We start from the raw sequence: 24,735 nt of genomic DNA, 5'->3' as shown, positions 1-24,735 counted from the left end.
AGATGTTAATATGATAATATGGTGATGCTTACAGATCACCCTTTATGGTTGTTGTCAGGGCCAGTCACCCGAGTGTAAACATTCTTTGCTAATACAGAATACCCGAGCGGCCTACTCCATAATCTAGATGGGATTAAGGTCGCATTAAAAAGATGGTGATTCTTACAGAATACAGATTAAAAAACATTTCCTTACAAATCCTCATGACCAATGAGTCGGGCAACACTAAGTATAAAATAATAAACGGTAATTTTATTTCTTGTCAATGCATGAAAAACGCTGGCCCATTTACAGGAGAATTTAGAATAACTTCAACCAATATTATGTTTTTGTGTGAAAAAATGCAAAAAAAAAAACAAGTATATTTTAGGTTGACAAGTTTAAATATGTAATATATTACTTGTAAGATAATTTCCCATACCTGTTTGTATAAATTATATAGTTTAATATCTTTTTTTTTTCAATCAGCCTCCAGGTGTAACCTTTATTTTACTTAAACACTTAACTATAGTTATATATTTTTTTTAAAACCATTTCTAAAGCAGATTATCCCTAACACCTTCTTACATAACGATCTCGTCGCCAGCCACATTGTACCGGAAATGAGAGACACTTACAACAGTACATGGAAAAATATACTAAACATTTCTTGGAAGACCAGATGACCTTCGTGACGTCACTCAGTACATGGAAAAATATACTAAACATTTCTTGGAAGACCAGATGACCTTCGTGACGTTACAATAGTACATGGAAAAATATACTAAACATTTCTTGGAAGACCAGATGACCTTCGTGACGTCACTCAGTACATGGAAAAATATACTAAACATTTCTTGGAAGACCAGATGACCTTCGTGACGTTACAATAGTACATGGAAAAATATACTAAACATTTCTTGGAAGACCAGATGACCTACATGACGTCAATCAACACCCTTTATATATCACTCATTCGATTACACCCTCATTCTCAGTTTGCCATTGAAGAAGAAATGTCCACCTTTCGAAAGCGTTAGGCTTATAAGGTTTTATCATTTTGTATCAAGACCCCTTGAACCTACGTGTTTTTCTGTCATCATGAAACAATTTCTTAGGTGTTTTAAGTTTATTATCCATTAATCCGTGTTTTCCTGTTTCAATCCTGATTTTTGAATAATTTCTGATATTTAACAATAATTAGAAATTTAGCAATCACGAAATCAAAGGTATTTTGAAATTTGATTAATTGAGATGACGTGAAAGGAAAAAAACAACAACAAAAGAATACGATGCTTGGAAGTAATTGTCGGCGGTTACACAGAATCTTTCTCTTCTGTTGAATCTGCGAAGTAGAAATCAAGGGATCATGTCAAAGTTTCAGTACAAAATCTGTGAAATTGTAATTTTACATTTTTCGCAAGATCCAAATGCACAGTGTTGATATATCGGGCGTAAATTTTCTAAAGCCAACAAAATACTTAAAGTGGCAATGAACAAGAATCGTATACTAAAAATTGGGTGGTGAAAAGTTTAGAAAGAGTGGGTGTTTGGTTGTACTACTGTGTGTGTATGTGCGTGCACACTTAGGTGAGTCGATGTGTGGTTTTGAAAGCGTGCCTGAAGACAGAAACTCTGAAGCCTGAAACTCTTTTCATTAGCATGCTACGCATTACTGATGCTCCTGTGATCAAAGCTGGGCCGTAGGTGATAGTAGCATTACCTACCACACGCGTGTCTTCCAGTTATCCTATTCTTGTCTACTGAAGTGAGGTCAACAGTAGTGCAATAGTTTCCAGATGAATTTTCTCGCATTCCATAGTAGCGCGTGGCATTATTCACTGTGCTTTGGCGCATCTACGACCATGCAAGACCTAGTGGTTACCAGAACAGCCATAAAATATTAAAACTTCCATTACCCCAGCTTCTATGTGCTTTGTAAGAAAGTTGAACGCTAGTAGAAATTATTACCGTGCCTCAAATACAGGCAGGCTTATGGAGAAACTTGAAAAGAAGTTAAACAAGCCGTGAACCTTTAAGTTCATTTAAAAGAATTGTATATATATATGTGCACATATATTTCTAACTTAATTAGCTTACAAAAGAAGACAATGTAACGGGTATGAATAATGAAAGTGCCACAAGCGTAGAAATCACGTGACCCTAAGCAAGGCTCTAATTTCCGGGAATAGATTGGAAGGTGTCATCAGTCTCTCGCTGAGTTTGAAGATTCATAACGTCTTCTTTATCATCTTTATGCGAACCCGTCACTTTCTAGGGATTCTATTTTTGAATCGCCATATACGTGTAAGTGTAATGAATCTGTATAGGGGTATTCAACTTATTTCAGCAGCGACATCAACCTATAGGTTGTGATTTATGTGGTATTATATTGCAATATGGTTGATTAGTATTCGTGACAGGTAAACGCATTCACTTCACTACAGGTTCAGGAGCAGATATCCGCTACTCTTGAGAATTTATGTTTAATATTAATATTTATTAACGACAATGAATGTTTTAATATTTACATTTCTAAAAGGTTCAACAAAAAGTAAGAGTTAGCAAAGATAAATATTGTTTGTTTGTTTATTAATTTGCTTCGGATATTCGCGTGAAGCTGCATAAAGCCTTTTGTATAGTTGTTTGTTTCTGGAAATATATAAACATCATGCATATATTTGTGTTGTTAACTCACTTAATTAATAATGTATAATTATTAAAATAATATTTACCGCGAGTATTAGACGTTTTCAAGTTGTTTCCACATTAATCTTTCTACAAGTCTCAGTTAATATTACTTCTTGCATTTCATGTTGAGTATGTTTCATTTAAAATGAGAGTTATTCTTCCAGTTAGTTTTGCTCAAAATATTGTTTTCGATTGAAGAACATTGAGAGTACACAAATGTGTTAACAAAGGACGATATCAAGTGTACGCCGAAAAGTGATTGGTTAAATACTTTTGCCACAATAAGTAGTTGGCATATTTAAAGCGAGTGGTGCCTTATGCAAACCATGGTCTATACAGTTGTCAGAAACCTCAAGGTTTCGGACATTGTCGTAGGTCATTTAGACAAAGGGAGATATACTATTCAGCAGTATCCACTGTTTACAAAGCTACTCTTAACGAATAGAATAACAAGACTGACTTTCACTTTTATAACTCGCCCACAACACTAGATCTTATTCACAGCTTGGCACCCTAATCACTAGATCACACCCGAACCAGATCGTATATAATATCATACTTAGAATATATAGCCAAAGCGATTGGTTAAACACTATTTGCCACAAGAGCGAGCTAAGCTCTATAACAGTTATATCGCCAAGTAATTTAACCGAGACATTAATTCAACTATTCTTATGCCCAATATTTTGGATTCAATAAAACGTAAGGCTTTGAATACGTTAAGCATCTGGGAATAAGCATTAATGCAACTGTTAGGTTTAGTGTTTTGTTGCTCACTGTGCTTCGTTTTGCATGCAGTTAATAACGATACTTAACATTGACGTATTACCAAGTCACACATTATGCTTTTTACACCCCCTTTAAAAGAATAACAAAAAATAAGATAATTCGACAATACTATTTTTGAAACGTATTTAGTAATTTTATGGATCTTTGGAAGACATTTAAAATCAAAAGTTTCATTCTATAAGTAGAATTGATTTAGATTACAGTTAAAATAAACTTTATAGTAAAGACACTGAGAAAATTCAAATTCCTTACTTTTATATTTCATATTATTATACTTTTTTTTACAATTTAGGAAATCTAAAATTCACTATTAAAATACATAGAAAACTTTATATAATGAAACATTTATATTTCTCATCTTGTAAGTCAGAGTGTGAAATTTGAAGTACAATAATGCTAATATATCAAGGAACAAAATAACGACACTGTTACGTTGGAGATATAATATACTCCTTCAACAAAGTAAGTGTCATGCAAATTAAAAGCTATAAAAGTGGTTGGTGGTGATTACTAAGTGCCTTCCTTCTATTTTTTGTGAAGATTATTTCTGTGTTGGTAGAAGCCGGGATTAGATTCTGGATCTTCTTGTTGTCATTATGGTGCGGCTGGGGTCGAGAGGATAATGCCATAGACTTCCAACAAGAAGACCCAAGTATGAATCCTGGCACTACCAACATAGAAACAGTCTTCAGAACTTCTCTGAAGAACACAGCATATTAGCAGTCAAAGAATTAGTATCTAGTTATTACAAAAACTTAATATTTAATGATTAGATTTCGGTGGTCGTATGGGCAACAAACCATGACAACAAGTGATATCCATAACCTTACCGTAAGTACTTCAATTTAATTAGTTTAATCAAAACTGAATAAATGTTATATATTATAGAACACAGTAAATATATTATTTCTAAAACTATATTGGGTTATAGCACAATTTTCAGTGCATTTTTGTGGCTTATTCATACGTTAACTTTGTTTGAGACTTATGTATATGACTTTATAAAGGTTCTCATCACAGAAATATAGTAAATAATAGTTAACATTGTGACATATCTTAAGATGGTTTTTTATATCATACATTATAATTATTGGTGGTTCATTCTATGGCCAGTGTAGTCACGAATTTTAAAAGTCAGCCATCAAACTCACAAATAAGAAACGAAATCTAAAGATCCTCTAAACCAAAGATGTAACGCTAGCAAAACTCATTACCAAAAAAAGGAAGAAAAGGGGTTAATTTTGACTGAAGAGCCAAGATATCTAGGTCTTAAAGAAGAGAACAGAACAAAAAAATTTTGAACATTACACACTTCAGTATGCTTACACAATACATTCATGATGTTAGAAAAACACGTAGGTTCAAGAAGTCTTAACAGAAATGAATAAAATCTATAACCTTTATAGGGTTTTTATTCATTTCTTACACAATACATGTTATATAACCCATGTAATATTCAACCATATTTTATATAAAAACAGTAAATGAAACATTTGAGTAACATCAAATTATTAACTTGTAGGCGTAGTAATCCAAAGAAGGCAATATTTCATATAATAGCTGGTCACAACTATGAACACCAAAAATGTTACTATGCCGCTACTCTTTCAATCTATATATGTTCTATCTTCAGTGGCACAGCGGTACGTATATCTTGAAAACTATATATCACAAATAGCGGCCTGACTATATTAAAACACAGCCAGTCATTCTATGCTTATGCCATAAGTACGCAGGAAGATGTAAAAATAGTTACGACTCGAACTCATTCATTTCAAATAGGTTTTTATTTTGTTTATAGTTGCATTCGTAGTGTAAAAATAACGCAACCAATTTTTTTTTCGTATTCCATAAATATGCTTCCCCAGTGGCACAGCGGAATGTCTGCGGACTTACAACGCTAGAAACCGGGTTTCGATACCCGTGGCGGGCAGAGCACAGATAGCCCATTGTGTAGCTTTGTGTTTAACTTCAAACAAAACAAGCCATAAATATAATAATAATTAACCTTTTAAATAGTAATCAAATATTATGTTTACAATACAAGAATAAAATATTTTAAAAACAAGTTTACTTTGGGAATAGTAATTCACATGGAAAGCTTAAAGGACGTCATTCACTTGCTGTAAACATTATGTGAAGAAAGCACCGAAGATCTGCACTATCAAATCTTCAAGATGGCTTCAAAAAGTAGATCTAGCCCATTAGAACCTCGCATATGCACAGTAAATGATGATGTATTCAAACGCGGACCTATATCCTGCTTCTTAGAGATACGATTAACTAAGGCCCTATAAGAGATACTGAGCAGCAAAATTGTTAAAACAATTTATCAGTTGAATTTACATTCTACGATTGTTTGTTTGTTTGAACATAGCTACATAATGGGCTATCTGTGCTCTGCCCACCAGGGGTATCGAAACCCGGTTTCTAGCATTATAAGTCCACAAACATACCTCTATTGCAGTGTGTAATAAAATAATGACCACTTTGAAGTAGAAAAAAAAACAGAGAAAGAGAGAATCAGTTTTTACTTATTCTTTAATGATATCTATATATCACTATAGTATGTAAAAAATTTAACATGTTTATTTTGCCTAGATATCCATCGAGTGTAAAGCGGATTTTAGCTCTACACTCGTTTTGGAAAGTCATTATTGCTGAACAAATATACCAGCGTTCCGTAGTTGAAAGTATAATTAAAAAATACTACTCATATTTCCATTATATGTGTAGGATGTTTAAATTTATCTGGGAATGGAAATATGACGCCATTTGTAATTTGCTCCTCTGTGCCTCAGGCTATTGAAAAGAGAGAGACTTAATGCCCCCTATCTCGGACCTATGCTTTTCCCTTAGAGGTTTGCTTATTGCGACTATGAAAGACAGGAAAATTCGATTTCGTATAGAACGGTAAAGTTGCCTTGCTAGACATGAGAAATTACTTTTGTTTTAGCTGATGGCAAAAATATGAAAATCAATGGATGGAACTTGATGTATTACGTCATTTGTATTCAGACGTCGCCAAATTGATGACGCCCTTCAGTTGAATAGTTATTAGTAAAACTATTCCGTAAGTGAAATAGTGCTTTATTTAGATATGAAACAAACTTTCTACTAAATTAAATAGAACTTAAACATCAGTTTAAATACAGAGACTTCCCTTTCGAATTTACCTCTGACTATTACGCAGTTCTTATCACTAATTACCGTATTTGCAAACTTCTGGTCCAATAGTTTGAAAAGAGTCTTATCACTTTAGGTACACACTTGCTTTTGAACTATATACACGTATTATATTGCTGAAATACTTCATTTAAATGCAAATAAACTGGAAGAATGGAAATCATTTTTTACTGAATAAGCGAACATTGAAGGGGACGGATTGTATTCCTAAATAGCACTAGAATGATAATATTGTCTGGTAATAACTCCTAGTTTAACTTAGTAATTCCACGTTCTTGCTAATTTTATCATACGAAAAGTACTTCTCGTATCCCTGTTAATGCGTCGCATGCACAAACTCGAAATTTACAAAACTGAACTAAATAGCTGTCTCACAGTGACTCATGTAGTTCCAAAGTTATTCCTTGACTATGAGACACTCTTTCAATAATTCACTAGCTTCACTGACTAGCTCAATAATCAATAATCTATCTACTCTACCCTAACTCGCGTTTTATACTCCTCAAACTGTGTTCAAACTCTGGGGAAAATTCTAGACGCTGGCCACAAGTCATCACGTGATAATTTTCTTCTCCGTGGCTTATAGTATAAATATATGATGACCACTGGTCCTGTATCATCTCACATGCTATCTTGTCACTGGGGGAATTATCTTATGTGGATGATCTAGGGAATTAGTCCATTGACGTTCCAATTTGGATGATATACTGGAATTCATCTTGACATGAACCCTGGGTTCTCCAGAAGCTAACTATTGGGTCGTTATTTTGCCAACGTACTTCCAAAGACAAACACGATGGATTGCCTTTAGCTTGGATGCCTGTTTTTCTGGATCATATAGGCAGCTTCACTGATCCTTTGACTACGGCATATGGCTGTTACCAACATCTACTTAACTTTGAAGATAGTCCTCCTTGTGTGGCATGGAGTGTATAGCCATACCATGTTACCAGAATAAAAACTTGTCACTTAAGTACTTAAATTACAATTACTTGTTCTTATATCATTAGCTGATTTAATTCTTTCTCGAGCATGGTATCAGTAGTGTTATTTAGTCTCGTTACATAATATATGTAAGATTCTGGTGAGGGATGGTCCTAAGGGTGTGAGGACACAATGTCCAATAGCACTTTCAGTCCGCTTTGCTGTTCGATAACTCATGAATAGTAGTGGAAAATCTTGATTCGACTTCGAATATCAAGTTTTAGAATGGTTTCTATTGTTTGGCGGGCCCTTTTATGTTATTCGGTAAAAAAAGAAGAAGAAAAGAATAGTAGAAAGTACAATCAGTCCACTTGATAACGACAGAGTTTTATTTCTTCGGCTACAAGTTCTACAAGCTCCACGATTTTACGTAACTAATCTTGCATTCACCAAGCGATTTGTCTAACTTAATAATTAGATTTACTTGCCAATTTTCTCGTATAAGGTTTTTTTTATCTGTTTTATTGCGTCACAAATTCAAAATTTACAAAATGTAACTAAATAATTGTCTCACATTAACTTACACATTTTACAGGCACATTCACTAGCTATCATGCACTAAATAATTCACTGACTAATTGACTAACTCACTAATCTGTCTATACTCCGTAACTCATGTATTATATTTCTGAAACTATTTTAAAACTTTGGAGAAAATTCTATGTGCTAGACCACGCAATAATCACTTGACGTTAAACTTCTTTCTAGCTGCACAACATAACATATTTCAAGAAATATCTAGATTAAAAATAGAGGTTATAACAATATAATCCCATTTCCAATAGGCATTTACTCTCTCTCTAACTAATTAATTTAGTATTGTTCGCTATAATCCACAAATCGTTATGCTACGATAAATTTTATATAGTAAAGGTATTTGTGATAAGCATTTCCCGTTATTTTTCAGGCTTTCATTTTTTCCTGTTGTTCGCAACAAGAATACAAGGTCTTTTCTCAAAACATTATAGGGCTTTTCCTTCATTGTTTTTTTCTTAGTACAAAGCTAGACAATGGGCTATACAGTGCCTTGCAAAAGTATTCACCCTCTAACGATACTGAATTTGTTTTTATTAAAAAAACTCTAATGATCAAACTTAACACTGTTATGTGTGAAGGAGGTTGAATGTGAAAACAAAACCTGCAAAGAAAATATATAAATTGAAGTTTGTTGATTACATAAGTATTTAGCCCCTAAGTCGGTACTTGGTGGAATCACTTTTGGCAGCAATTACTGCTGTGAGTCTTTTTGGATAGGTCTCTAACAGTTTTGCACAATGGGATGGTGTAATTTTTGCCCATTTTTGTGGCAAAATTGCTCCAATTCTGACAAGTTCTTTGGGGATCGTTGATGGACTGCAATCTTCAAGTCTCGCCATAATTTTCTATTGGATTTAAGTCAGAACTTTGACTGGGCCACTCGAAGACATCTTTTAAAACCACTCCAATGTGGCTTTGGCTTTGTGCTTCGGGCCATTGTCTTGCTGAAATGTGAATTTTCGATCCAGTTTTAGATTCTTGGCTAATGCAAGCAGGTTTTTCTTTAGAATTCGCCTGTACTTTGCGCCATCTATCTTCCTCTTAATCCTGATAAGCTTACCAGTCCCTACTGATGAGAAGCATCTCAATAACATGATGCTGCCATCACCATTCTTGACAATTGGGATGGCATTGAATGGGTGATGTGCTGTGTTAGGCTTCCACCAGACGTAACTCTTTGAATTTAGACCAAAAAGCTCAACTTTGGTCTTGTTTGACCACAAAACCTTCTACCACATGTCTGCAGTATCATTTACATGCCTTGTTGCAAACTCCATTCGAGATTTAAGATGATTATTTTTCAGTAATGGCTTCTTTTTTGCCACTCGCCCGTATGGGCCAGCTTTGTGTAGGGACTGGGATATTGTTGATATATGAACACTGACTCCCATCTCAGACATGGAACTTTGCAAATCTTTCAAAGTCACTGTTGGCTTCACAGTGACACCACCTAACAAGTTTCTTGCTTGCCCGGCTGTTTGGTTTGGAAGGGCAGCCTGATCTGTTTTTTTTTAGCACATTCCACTACCTAAAGATGGACTTCACCGTACTCAAAGGAATAATCAACGACTTTGAAATTTTGTTGTAACCTCTTCCTGATCGGTGCTTCTCTACCACTTTATCACTGACTTGTTTGGAAAGCTCCTTGGTCTTCATGGTTGAGTTGTCATATCACTATGTGGCTTGAACAGATGCATTTATTCTGAAGCCAAGTTAAACCACTTTGATTACACACAAACACAGACCATTACATTAATTGTGGGACCTTTCAAGCTAATTTTTTGCACCTAAACTGATTTAGGGTTGCGTAACAAAGGTGTTGAATACTTATGCAATGGATAATATTCCAACTTTCTTTGAAAATGTAACTTACTTACATAATATCAGCGTTCTTTTAGCTTTCTCAGTTTGGAGTAGATTGTGTAAATTTTAAATATAAAGTCCCATTTGAAAGTTTCATGATTGCAAGCTCAGATGACAACAAATGTGAAACTTTACATGAGGGTGAATACTTTTGCAAGGTACTGTATGCACTCTATCAACTGCAAGAAAACGATCACGGATTTTAGCGCTGTAAGTCCGTAACCTTACGGTAGGCCCATTGTATTTTTTCTCGATAAACTGTTATGCATATCTGTGTAAATGTGTTATTTTGATTCAAGTTTTTTGCATTTACTTGAAGTGTTTCGGTAATTGCATACATATGCATGATTTTAAAGTAAAGATCTTTGTGTTCGCGGATTGTCACTTGTTAAAAGCTTCCATTTTCTTGCCACGACTGAGGTACGACTTGTTGCAGGTCTTGTTCCGGATGGTTCTGTTCATTTGCTTTCCGCTCCGTATAGCGGTAAGTCTACGGACTTACAACGCTAGAAATCGGATTTCGATAGCCGTGGTGGGCAGAGCACAGATAGCCCATTGTGTAGCTTTGTGCTTAACTTCAAAAACAAACACAACCAAAACAAACCTTTGTTTTCCAATGCCATTAAGTACAAGGAATATCCCTGTCTTAGCAATCTTATATCCCTGATCTAGACACATCTTTTTTAATTCATGAATATTTTGCATCGGAAAGGGCTGTTACATATCAAAGCGTTCAATTTTCAATGGTATTATACTACTTGCCTAACGCCGAACAATGACAAAATTTATTTCTGATACAATCCGTTCCACCGTGACTTCATATCGACTGTGGTTGTCAAGGGCTTACTGATTTACATATTTAACATCGTGTTAATATAACGTACTAAATCCTTTAGAACAGTCTACAATATTCATTATTATTTCTATAGAGGACGAAGAAACATTTAGCATTTTCCTTGGTATGGTTAATACCTGTAAAATATTAAAATTCGGACTTAGCAGAATTATAAAGTATTTGACACATAGAAAAATCTTGCAAAGCAATTCATTTCGCTGTATTTTATATCGAATACTCACATCAAAGATGAAAATTAATTTTTATTACACGATAAAATAATATTTTAATTAAAGACTGAATTTATGACATGTACAAAAGTAAATTTTGTAATAATAAATTGTACTTTTGTTATTGAATAACGTGTTTTGAAGCAGCGCAAGAACTTTGTACACTGCGAAACCAGCGTTCAGCGTTCTAAGTATGAACATACACTCACTCGTAGAAATCATTTGAAAAGAAAGCAACTGGAATAATTAAAAACCTAGAAATGTGTTCCAAGCATTTCAGTTATAAAAGAAAATGTGAAGAGTCATTAAGATCTGCTGATTATATTTGTTTGTGAGTTCCAAACTTTAGTAGTTTCCACTTTCTTCAGGTTCAAACGGAAAATATCTTCACTGCATTAGACATGAATTACTTACAACAGCTGGACTGAGTTTTTAAATCACTTCCATTAAGTAAATCCTTTTTTTTATAGATAATTAACTTGCATTTGCCAGTTTAAAAATTCAAATAACAATAATTTGGAGAGTCATGTAAATTGCAATGTAAAGCTGACAGAGTTTTTATAATTACTGACATATTTTGGATTGTTACTTAATTTTGTGTTAATTTTTATATGTTTTATTTTTTATATATCCATACTTTGATATTCTGTGTATAAAGGTAGAGTTCTATTTATATGAAAAACTTTACATGCTCTCGTGGCATATACATTTTCGAGTGAGCATGCTACTTCCAAATATACACTACAACAAAATTATCCAAACTAAACCGAGGTATTTTTTTTTCTTACTTTTTCGTCAGTATCACTTAATGTAATTTCAAACAATCACAGAAATCCAATATTATGAAAGTTATTACCTTCTGTGATTATTGATATTGCCCCTCATAAGATCATATGTATTGTTTCATAAGGACAGTTGAAAGGTTAATCATATAAGACATACTTGTTCCAATTTTTTAATTCTGAGGTAAAAAAAAATTAATTCCCTCATTTTCCTTAAACCTTACATTACAACTTCTACAACTGGTTTGTTTTGTCTCTTTAAGTTCATTGACTTGTGAACGTAGATTGTGGATTTTCCGATTGTAGTTTCGAATATCTGAGCCGAAATGTATTGTTCCGTTTCTCACACTTCCCGAACTCCTAAACACAATCTCTGTTGATTTAATTTCTTATCTGATTATTTTTTCCCCGATATAAGTCAGTTTATAATATATGTTTTTGCAGTGAATCTCTTATGGAAGGAAGCTGCAAAGTCATAAGAAAGACTTATTTTGGCTAGCTCCTCTTAAACAACTCAAATGTAGATTTGTATTCTCATTATTGTACCTATCGCTTTTTTGCCTTCATGATTATTTTATTTTCAAGACAATAAGGCAAATTTTGGAGGCATCATTATTCTATCGCTGCTTGTCTATCGGCTCTTCTGGCTTATCCCAGTCTCATAGTTGTTTTTAGTAATAAGCTTTCAATTAAAATAATTATATTATGCCAAAACATTTATATTTCTATGTAATATTTCATTTTCGTATATTTTCTGTTATACGTCCTAAATCCTTCAAATATACTCGCCCTAAAAACTAGTTTATTGATTGTTTTTGTTAAGCAAAAAGCTAAACAATGGACTACCTGTGCTCTGCCCACCACGGGTATCGAAGCTCAATTTTTAGCGTTGTAAGCCTACAGACATTTTGCAGCTCTACTGTGGGACTCTCGCCCTATAAATAAATTTCACCAACAAGTCTACTCAGTAGAAAGCTTTTTGTATCATTGAATTTGTCCGGTTAGACTTGTTACACAAAATACCTGAACCATTTTGTGGTGTTTCAGACATGAATTTTTCTTCCTCGAACTAACGGTTAAATTGTTCGAGTTAGAGTCGAATAAATTGGACAATACGTCACGATCATCATCTTCTAACCTGCTGTCCTCAATTCTCTTTTACGCAACAAAACGTGCACTGAGTGGTGTACGAGACTTTCGCTGCTGTTGCTAGGGTTCGTTTAAAAGTTATTCAGCCAACAATAAGATATAATTTTTATTAGCATATGTCGCGAACAAAATATTTTATTAGTTGGATTAACATTAATGTTTATTTTGTTTAATTTCAACACATTTGCTAGTGTTCAGTGATTGATTTATTTGAAGTATTAACATGATGAAAAGTTCTACATGCCATTATGAAGTGTGCTTGTGACAAATTGCGCGTCATTCAAACGAAATGTGGTCTCTTTGACACTTAAACACGTGGTTAATCGCCCCCCACTGACAGAAAAAAAAACACATACACATGTATATATTTTTTTCTCACATTTTTTATTATTATTATCGAGAGTGAATTCTATAACTCATCATCCATGAACAACGACTATTCGCCAATATTCTCAGCACTATACTTCAAAACATCTTAGCACTCGCAACTTGTTTGTACGAGTTCTGAATTTAAATATAATTATGAAGTAACTGACAAAAACTACTTTAAATAGTGAAATTCAATAAGAAAACATCATAACATATTTTTTTTTACAAGTGAAAGTTTTTCTTTTCGTTTCCTTACAAACACAATTATTCGGTATACGTAGCAAATATACCTATTTTTGTAATCTCGTCGCTGCTAGGTGTCGTTGAACTCGTATATATATATATAGTTGTTGTTATTTACTAATATAGGACTAGCTAGGGTGCTTAGTAACGTTTATGACCAGAGTTATTAAAATATAACTTGCAGCTTTAACAAAAGACGTGAAGCAGAATTGTGTTAATTAAGATTAGTTTACACACCTTAAATGACAACGAACAAGAATGGTTCCACTCCAGTATTATTTCTACTAAAACTGGTTTTTCTCTTTAAGAATTTGTATCGTAAGTTTTACACGTATTTCTGTTAAAAGGGTTTAAACATGTGTATCATGGCAAGATGCAAAAGTTTAGGATGCTGACAAGATTGTTTACAAGAACATTAGAAAAAGAAATTTTATTTAATGGTTGCAGTTAAAACAAATACGTGCATCCGATGTAGAAAAATATAAAAGTATGCACTGTTTCCTTTAAAGTGTATATAAAAGTTTAAATCTAGACTGGTAATGAAATGCTTCGAGGTTGCAAGTTTATGCATCAGGACTTTGGGATTGAAATTTGACTAGTTACTTTGGCTGACAACGTATATATAATGTATAATTAGAAACAAATAAGAAACGTACAAAAACCTTAGAAATAAAGCGAAAAAAACGACTAATTAAAAAACATACATGAATGAGCTTTAAAAGTGTGTAGATCCATACATTAAAACATATAACGTAAATGTTTTTGTTAAGAAACAATTCATATCGCTACTATCAGGAAATTAAGGTTAAGAAAGGATATTTCCTCTAACACCAAACGTAAACATATGTCTTTACTTAGATTGGAAATATAGCAACGGTTAATATAGCAACGGATTTCAGTTTAACTACGTTAAATTAATACATTCTACCAATAGCAAATATATTGTTACAGCAAAGCCTGATTTTGGCTGAGCATATTTTGAAAATGCTTTAATTGAAAATGAAGAAGAAATAATTTTTAGTATTAGAAGAAGAACAAAAGAAACATACAATTATCGATAAAGATCAAACCATGCATTCTAATGCTATATCCCTCTTCTTATGTCTTGAAATATTTTTTTCTGCGATTTAGATTGAAGATATGGAGTTCAACGCATACTATTAGGTTTAGGGCAATGGCCTTAGACTTACAATAAATTGATAAACAAAAAGTATCGATTGAAGGCTTATTTTACTATTGGTTAGAGTTACAAATCTTCTGAAGTTCGTTGAACTGTAGTTATTATAATATAATACAAAAAATGAGACTTAATGATGATAAATGAACAGACAGTATTTTGTCTTTTAATTCACAACATATGAAATGGCTTGTTTGTTCCACCTACTGTACTATCTTCACTGGTGTTAATTATCACTTATGGGGTTTTTTTATTACGTTTTCAACCACACGCACACACATATTTGGAATGTAAATCTAGAAATCATAGTGTAAATAAGGGAGTAAAACACAGAACTATATATTTAGTTTTATGTACTGGTTTGTCTGCGAGCATTTCATCTAGAAGATGGCACTTAAATAATTATCAAATAATTTAGTAAAAATATCAAAGATTTTATTTGTTTGTTGTTAAACACAAGCTACACAATGGGCTATCTGTGTTGTGTCTATCAAAGGTATCAGAATCCGTTTTTTAGTGTTATAATCCTTCAGGCTTACCACTGAGCCACTGGGGCAATATTTAAGATAATTCGTTAGGTAAAGTAAGAAAGTTCGATTAAGTTAATCTTACATTATGTTGCTTATTCTACGGACTTAAGAATTGAGAATACTTTTGTTTTAAGTATACTTTATTATGATTTTGATCTGCATGTTCGCAGACCACAAAAACCTGATAATTATTTGTTCAATTTTTGCCAAGACCCCTCTATTAATTTCATCGTGATTTTTTTTTCTATAATTTCTGTTTCTGGTAAAACGAATGACAATTGTATTCTAAGATATCGGTTCTTATTGTGAATATAGTTTCAACCAATTCCCCCATTTTTGTTTGTAAATATTCAACAATAAACACAAAATCATTTGGACTACTTTTAATATCTCGTTTTTTCTTGATCTTTGAATGCCGTGCGTGTAAGAATATGTTTCTTTTATACAAGTTCCTTATCTGTTCGCTTCTGGCTAAGCTTAGCGAAAGATATGTTATTTATACCAGTCCTAAACCAAGGAAACCTCGCAGAGGGCGATAAAAGTCTTGCTGAACAAGATGTCTTCTTTACAAGTTGGCTTCACCGGGAACGGCGGCATCATTGGCTAGAGAAATTACATAACGCCAATCAAGATAGCTTCGCGCGTTCAGCGCTCAAGCTAGGAATAGCTGCAGAACTCGGCGGCCCAAGAGTGTCCGCAGTCATCAGTGGAGAGGGTAGAACTGCAGCCGCATGCTAGCACGTGCAGCAAACAACCAACTCGGAGTAGGGAAGAAATTCATAGGATATTACACAAAAACCATCAGAAGCAACTGAGAACTGTACTAGTCGACGGAACGTAATCAAGTGGAGCACATCAATACCGGGAAAGAGGCTTCTACAACTTCTGTATTTGCGTGATTACAATGTATTATATGGCCATAAAGTAGATGTTGGCTTTAATAATATTCGGTCATGGTTGGTAAGCTGTTTTAACTGGTGTTTTTTTTTATATTATAATTTAAATTGCTTTTGAAAGAAACGTGAAAGTTGTGCTTCATTGTATTATCTATATTTCATCGAACTTGACTGTCAAAAGACGTTTCTACAATATTGTCGTGTCATATAACCATTTATAAGGTGCGCTAGGGGACAGTTGTGTAATTGCGATTTATGATTCGTCAATGGCTTCAACTAACTGGCTCAAGTTAATTATCGATAACACTTTCACCTGTTTCTGTGCTTCAAGAAGAAACCGAATTTTTATACCTTTCGATTAGCGTCTTGTCTGTTAATAACGTGTCACTGTGCACATGAATACTGACAACAAGTTGTAGTTTCTTGTTTGATGTTAAATACGTATAGATCCTGACAAACTTGCTGGAATTTTATCCATCTAATGCATTTTCGGAGGGATTTCTTGACTTCTAGCTTCAAGTTCATTCACAGCAAATCGTAAGTTTTTAGTCTGAACATGAACAACATCATATAAATATTTGATCTAAAAAACGTACTAGCTTAAATAGTTTAAGTGGTTATTTTTATTTGTTGTAGCAATAGTCGTAGAACATGAAAAATATACTCCAGTAATGCTTTGAATTATCAGTGTTCATTAGTCACAATATTAGATTATTTTTACTATGATACATCAAAGTTTTTCTTGAGCTCTTACGTTTCTAAAACAAAATTATTAAACTTACGTTAGATAACAAGGCTGCACCATTTTTATTTTCAAGCTAAACAGTTTCGTTTTGTTTTAGTGTAGACCCCCTCCATGGTGGGACAGTGGTAAGTCTATGAATTTACAACGATAAAATGCGGGGTCTGATTCCACGCGGTGGAAACAGCAGACAGCTCAATGTGGCTTTACTCTAAAATAAATAAATAAACAAACAATTTATTCAGTGTATTTTGGGAAATCTACTCAAGTGATCAACAAATCACAAAGATAATAGTATATTGGTGATTATTTCATTGTTCTGCATTTTAGGTCAGTAATGAGATAGATTTTCATATTTAATCTGGGTTCGGAACAAATCTCCCACAAAGTAGCTTTTTTTTCTTTCACTAAAATATATTTCGTCTTATTACTGAGAAGGTGAATTTCTGTTTTCATTCGACCAGCGTGCCGACACGTTTGATCGTTGATGAAATCTTTAAAAGTTCGTAAAAAGTACATTTGGCTGAGTATATGCATCTTTTGTTAGAGGAAACGTTATTTTTTTGAACGTTTCTTATTTATATTCCATATGCTCTGCATTATGTTTTTGTTTTGGAAAAGATCGATGGCAATATGTTTGATTGTTTTTGTCTGTATACAAAAATGCAAACGGGCTCTGAGATCTCTGACGGTTCTAAAGAGCTTTTAGAAAAAGTACAAAGTGGTTATAAAAGTAAAAACTTTCTATTTTAGGGAAACATGGTTTACCGTGATATCATTTATAATAAATGTAACCATTTTTTCTAAATGTAGTTTTCACAAATATTCATATAGTAATAATATGCACGAGCTATCTCTTTGTTTGAATAGAAATGTAATGGATATGAACTCGCATTAATTTTCCACCGAGGAAATGGCGATCCAACTCGGTACTCGCATTAAAATAATCAACTGTTTTTAGTGTGCACTTTTATTCAGACCGTATCTGCCTTTATTCATTGTTTCCAGGTTTCCAAGATGCATCTTTGGAAATTCAGTATAGAGAGTAAAGTATATTTTCCATTTTCGTACTAGTTAGGAGCATATTCTTTGTATAATAGTTATGCTACAAAAAAATAGAATTACAGGCTTTTGATATTTCGGGTTTTACTATTTAATATAATTTTTATAAGAATATTTTAACACATTGCGTACCACACGATACAAATAATCCAATATTTTCTATTAATATAGCTTCACATGAAACATTTAATTGTAACTAGAACTTTCTACTTCATAATATGTTATCCCATGAAATAAATACGACAGAGTAATATATATATATATATATATATATTTAATGTAATTCGGTTTTCATTGCTTCTTTTAAAACAAGTTTTTCTGTTGAAACGCATAACTTCTAGCGTTTCTCTACAACTTCTATTAGAAATCTTGTGGACCAAAGGGATTGGATTAATTTGTCCAGATGTAAAGTATAACTTCGTTCATTATTATTCTGAAGGTGTAGAGCTAGAATCATGAAGGTTATACGACTAGAGGAAACACATCTGCATTCGGCAGTCTTGCATAGATAACGAGGTGTGTGGCATTTACAAGGGAGTCACAGATCTGCGTATAGGTATTGTCAGACAATTTGCATTATCCTGCATACAAGCGGAAGGAGAAATGGAAGGCGTGCGATAGATGGATCGTGATGACGGTTGCAGTACGTTTAAGCTAAAGGACAACAGAGAAATGCTGCCACTCAACATGTTCATAGGATCTATGCGTTAATAAGGTGTGGGAAATAGCAAAGCAAACGTGACGGGTATAATCATATAGTACCTTACATAATATATTTAATGTAATGTAAGATACATATGTGTGCTTATACACACACACACACACACACACACACATATATATATATATATATATTCATAAGTACCTGGTTAAGCACTTTAAAGGCCTACTGTTTGTTGACTGTATTCTATTATATAGAATATCACAGAATTATACCAGAGAGAGAGTATTCCTGTCCCCGAGATCCATGTACATATGTATATAGCAAATGCACCTCTTGTCGTTAATCAAACATACTTGTTCAAATTCAACTAGAAACACTTTGATTTCTGAAAACAATATTCATATACTTATACAAAGAGAATCTAGACAGTGCGGAGTAAGTAAGATTACTCTTGAAATGCTGTGTATCAAATATGCTCAGACGTAATATCCTATTAAGTACACCAAGTCGAGTATTATGGGACAGAAGAGAATCGCTTTCATACAAGATAATAATAGCAGCTTCTGTTAGTAGGATCTCAACATCCGAAATTTATAATTATAGATAAGACTGTTGCTAAAAGTAAGTGTGAAACTGAAGTTACTGACTGCTATTTCAAATAGTGGTACATAGATAGTTTTGATACCATAGGCTAAAACAAAAATATGCCTAGTTTAATGCCTCGGTAATATACTGTGGTTGTTTTTAGAAGAATCCGCTTTACTCTTCTTTTTCTTAATGCTGACCATCCCTACTGTCCCCACTCGACTGTCAAGTATAGATAGTTGGATTCCGTATGTCAGAAAAATCCGCTTTACTCTTCTTTTTCTTAATGTTGACCATCCCTATTGTCCCCACTCGACTTTCAAGTATAGATAGCTGGATTCCACATGTCAGAAAAATCCGCTTTACTCTTCTTTTTCTTAATGCTGACCATCCCTATTGCCCCCACTCGACTTTCAAGTATAGATAGTTGGATTCCACATGTCAGAAAAATCCGCTTTACTCTTCTTTTTCTTAATGTTGACCATCCCTACTGTTCCCACTCGACTTTCAAGTATAGATAGTTAGATTCCATATGTCAGAAGAATCGGCTTTACTTTTTGTTTTTTAACGTTGACCATCCCTTCCTGTCCCCACTCGACTGTTAAGTATAGATAGTTGGATTCCGTATTACGATATGTTACTATCAGTTTAAATATATATTTAACAGAATGATAATTATATTTACTAGACTTCTGGGGAGTCATCTTATCCGTGCAACAGATTTGTATTGTCAATCTTATTCATTCAAACAACTTCGAAGTTTATATACACACATTTTCAAAGTTATATATATTATATGAATTTTCTTTACATGCCGTGTGGTTAAGAGTGACTACACCTAACCAATTACATTAAAAAATACTGCTCCCTTGAATGGGTGCTTCACTGTATATTAGGCGAGTAATACCAGGTAACTAAATGCTCTTTGCATGCACGAATCGAAGATAAGCATATATTATCGTGGCAATATCTATACAATCGATAAACAATGAAAATTTGTAGAGGTTACAAAACAAGTTTCATACTGTAAAATGTCTCTCGGTTAAAAATTGAAGAAAATTTCAGGATATTTTATACACAAATAATATGTTTTAACTTTCATCAAAAATTCTGCGCCACTGAAAGTTTATTAGTTATCTGCAATTATTTCACAAAAGTGTAAAATTTCATATATTTATTCAGCTGTCATTTACATTTATTTACCATTATCTTCTTTTAATAAGCTAATACTGTACGCTATGCTCATTCTGAAAGTAGTTAAAAGTTCCTGCTAACCCTAACTATTCATACTTCTCTAAAATACTGTTTGTATTTCAGAATTCTGGGGTGAATATAATAACCTTTTCATTCACTTTTTGTAAACAATTATTTTTTATTCACTATGTATATAGATTTTTGAATATGTTAATGTAAAACAGATTTTCCACTCTACTGAGCAATTACATGCATGCTTTGCATCAGTTTGTTCTAAAAGTGTAATTTTTCCAAGATTATAAAACTTTTGTTGTTTTCTTAGGAAAATACCTTAAGTCGGTATGTATCTGTAAAATAATATGCATACGTAAACAGTTAGAAAGGAATGTTCACTTGCACATTGTTTAAAGTATTAACTGTGTACTTCAATAAAATACTTGCAGTGAATTTGTTGAATTAGAGGTAACAATCAACAATTCTATGTATTCTGGCAGGTCTTTTTGATCCCACTGTTGCACAGCAAGCCACAGTACCTGTTAGAAACCTGTCCATGAATAGATCCAGCGGGAAGAATATTGCAGGTTCAGGGGGCGGTAAACAATCTCTCCCACACATGAATCCTAGCACTCTGAGGCGGGAAACCGATCGCGATTTTGAGACTTCGTGCCTAGCAAGGACGCCCTCTGGTTCCTTGTTTATTCCCAGCGGTGAGTATGTTGTTATTGACTGTTCAAGTATAGTTGTTGTTATATTTCTTTAAATTAAATATGTATATTTTAGGACTAACGCGGATATATTTCTTTATCTAAAACAGAAAATCTGATTTTGCAGTGAACACAAAAACTGTCGTTACATTTTACTGTTTCAAAGGTGTTCTGTTTTGAAACAATTTCTATTCCACTTTTTTTTAACCATAGATATTGCTTATATCATTACAAATTACCATGCCTTAAGTTCTGTCGAATCGTACATTGAACATTATAAAGATGACTGGCGATAACCATTTCTCAAATGAACGTAAATGATTTTTAATATTTTATTATAGTAAGCGAAAACTGCATTTCTAGTTTTTAGAAAATTAAGTTGTTACTTTAACGCATTTTCGGCGATTCACTAGTGAACGTGGCTAACATTAATTATTAGCCGCTAATAACCTTGTCTTGTTAGTTTATTAATCAACGACCAGCCATTACATTTGTTGTGGAAAAAGAATCAGGTAACAGACTTCTCTTGCTAAACGTAATGGCTAGAAAAACAGACAGCTATCTTGTCACTAGGGTATAGAGAAAAACCAACTGATACAAGTAAGCATAAAGAATACATATTGTACAAACAACGTAAAGAAGGACTGGGTGGAGTTTCTAGTTTGCAAACAAATACTAAACTACATAGTAAGAAGTTGTTAACTTTACTATAACGTTAATAAATAATGGGTATTCTAAGGAAACATCGAAGATTACACAGAAATGAAAAGAGTAAGTAACAAAGAGTAAACAATCTCTAGTCTCATCGTAACTTATACCAGGGATCAGAAACGGTTCATAGAGTATTAAGAGTTTTTTTGGAGGTTGGACAGAAATAAACAAATTTGGAGAACCGAAATACACGCGAACAGCTCAGGTTCTACTTACTTGGACTTACCATGATTAACACACAAGGATATCTAATCAAAGCAAGTTATTCAGTCAACTCTTTTCTTACAAAGTTTAAATGAACATGGTTAGTATGCAGACTCTAACTATTCGAGCTCATGCAACGTGAAATATATTGATTGTTTTTCAATGTGGACAGTATATTGTGTGGGACTCAAATGTGTATAGTTAAAGAGTTGCGGGTTGCCGACCTTTTATCTTTTAGAGTGCTTTGAAAGATAAGAAATATTTACAAAAGTCATAACACTTAAAATGCACATAAAACCCTATCAGTTAATATTAACTTTAGATTAGAGCAAACTGTGTACTTTGAGCGAAACTAAAAATCAACCTGACAATCAGTATAGCTAATTGAATATACTTTTATTACGTTTCTACTTATAAGGATTAAAATTCATTGTTTATAAGAACAGGAAAAAACGTAATATATATTGCATTCCATGTCAATATGACAGTGGGTGCATTGAGAAAACAACGATTCTAGTTAAAATGAAAATCTAAGCGTAGAGAATAAAGTCACATTGGAAGAAAAGAAATACTTAAGAATATTTCCACAGCTATCCATCTAAAAACTCTTTAAGAAAATCATGGGTTGAAGTTAACATTAATTGTATGGCTATTACTTGCAAAAATATAAATATAATATCAAACACCATAAAGAGGATACAAACCAGTCAATCCACTAGGAAATAATTCCGCTACTTGTTTCAAGGATCCAGGGTTTGGATTATCCTAACATGCCCTCTCAGGACGAACTAATCAAAGATGGCAGCAGATTACAGCAGCCAAAATGTCGTAGAGTAGCTACTTTACAAACAATTAGACTACTTAGACTTAGAGTATTGTTCAACAAATTATCTAACTAACAAAGCAAGGCCATTATTGATTAGTAATGAATGTTAAATGCGAGGAAATCAGTTTCTGAATACACCTTATAAAGTCATTTCGTGCGAACAGTCAGCCACCTTGAGTATTACATTGAATTATAAATTAGTTATAATCTTCTTCAATGGCTTAAAACAACCTCTTTGAACGTTCATTTTATTCCTTTTGTCATTGTTAGTTATGAGGAAATCAGTGCTGCATTTTAGCACGGAAAAGTTATTTATATATTTAAAGTACTTTATGTTCCTTTGTGGAGCGAATGTGTCGTTGGATATCATAATTACATATTGTTTAGTAATATTAGTTGACAAAGTCATCTCTATTCTTGGAACTCTGTATGGATCTTATATATTCAACGTCTATATGTTGAAAAGGCAATTACCTAGTCTTTGTGAGAATCGTAGTTATAGACAAAATGAATATCACCTAACAAAATCAAGTCTATCTCTTAATATAGATTTTTATCTTTCTTTGAAATAATGTTTTGTGATAAGCTCTCTTTTATTTTACAATACTATTTTTTTATAAAATATAAAAAATAAAGCCTTAGGTCGTAAACATGAGCACACGACTTTATGTAGTATGAAGAAATCTCATTAGGTGTTTCTAGGATTCATAGTATCAACTGACTGGTAAGTAAATAAATAGTACTGACTATAGTTGCGCTTGCACGTTACTAGAGGGAGCTTGGAAGCAAAATTTACTTTCTCTTTGCAATTTCCTTTTAAAAAACCCAAAACAAACATTAATTTTGCTGTTTTATAAGCCTTAGTCTTGTGAGTATTAAAAGTTGTTTTACTTTTTTTTGCTCTATTCTACCTTAATGTTTCTATATCTTCAGCAAAGTATCTAAGCAATGTCTAAATATAAAATATCAGTTATAAGTATGGGTTGGTTAGAGAATTGTTTTAAACATGTAATGGATACAGGTTTCGCTTGTCTAATACGAGGTTCAGCTTTAAGTCTAAACTTATATTAGTCTCAATAAACTTATTCAGATGGCCCAGCGTGATATCCGTTTACATGACGCTTTATCAGCTATCTAGATAATGAACTTCCAAGAGGATCTCGTTCTGAAATACTCACCAGTTTCACTGCTTCGCCTATTTTAAAATTTATGATTATTATATACACCTACTTTGTAGTATCAGTTCCTATTTCAAACGAATATTTATCTTGATATAGTACTGAGAAACGTTGCATTAGCGGTGACCATACTTTTGAGATATGATAACTCCTTATGTTTAACCCTTAAGGATTGAAGATTTCATATATAAAGTATACAGGTGAGTACATTTTATAGGCATTTAAATTCACATAGAAATCAAATTTACAAGACTTTCTATGAGTAATGCTTGACTGATAAGGATAATTACGTCTCTTGGGCGTAGACAGTAACACTCTTACTTCGAAGATTTAACATCTGTGGATCTTAAGTATTTCTTTATATCAAAATAAGGTGCTTCATATAATCGACTATGACTACAGTTAATAACGTATTTTCAGAAAATAGAGTTAGGTAACTTGTATGAAACTGTAATGTTTGTATAACTGGGTTATGATGTACCCCCAGTCGTTTAATCCATTCTACTAGGCCCGGCATGGCCAGGTGGTTAAAGCACTCGACTCGCAATCTGAGGGTCGCGGGTTCGAATCCCTCTCACACCAAACATGCTTGCCCTTTGAGCCGTGGGGGAGTTATAATGTAACG

At 33.3% G+C, this 24,735-nt stretch overlaps 1 protein-coding gene across 1 annotated transcript in view; it reads left to right on the top strand.

Annotated features, from left to right (window-relative positions):
* The window catches only part of LOC106476137 (teneurin-m-like), a 201,650-nt gene that overhangs the window by 112,012 nt on the left and 64,903 nt on the right, over positions 1 to 24,735 (top strand). Inside the window, 1 exon segment of the mRNA XM_022380617.1 lies at positions 20,982 to 21,194. Coding sequence (XP_022236325.1) covers positions 20,982 to 21,194 — 213 coding nt within the window.

This window comes from Limulus polyphemus, unplaced genomic scaffold (genome assembly GCF_000517525.1).
Source record: "Limulus polyphemus unplaced genomic scaffold, Limulus_polyphemus-2.1.2 Scaffold6, whole genome shotgun sequence".
In the NCBI taxonomy this organism is placed as follows: Eukaryota; Metazoa; Arthropoda; class Merostomata; order Xiphosura; family Limulidae; genus Limulus; species Limulus polyphemus.
Note: the sequence above shows the minus strand (reverse complement) of the source record. Positions and strands in the feature narration are given on the sequence as shown.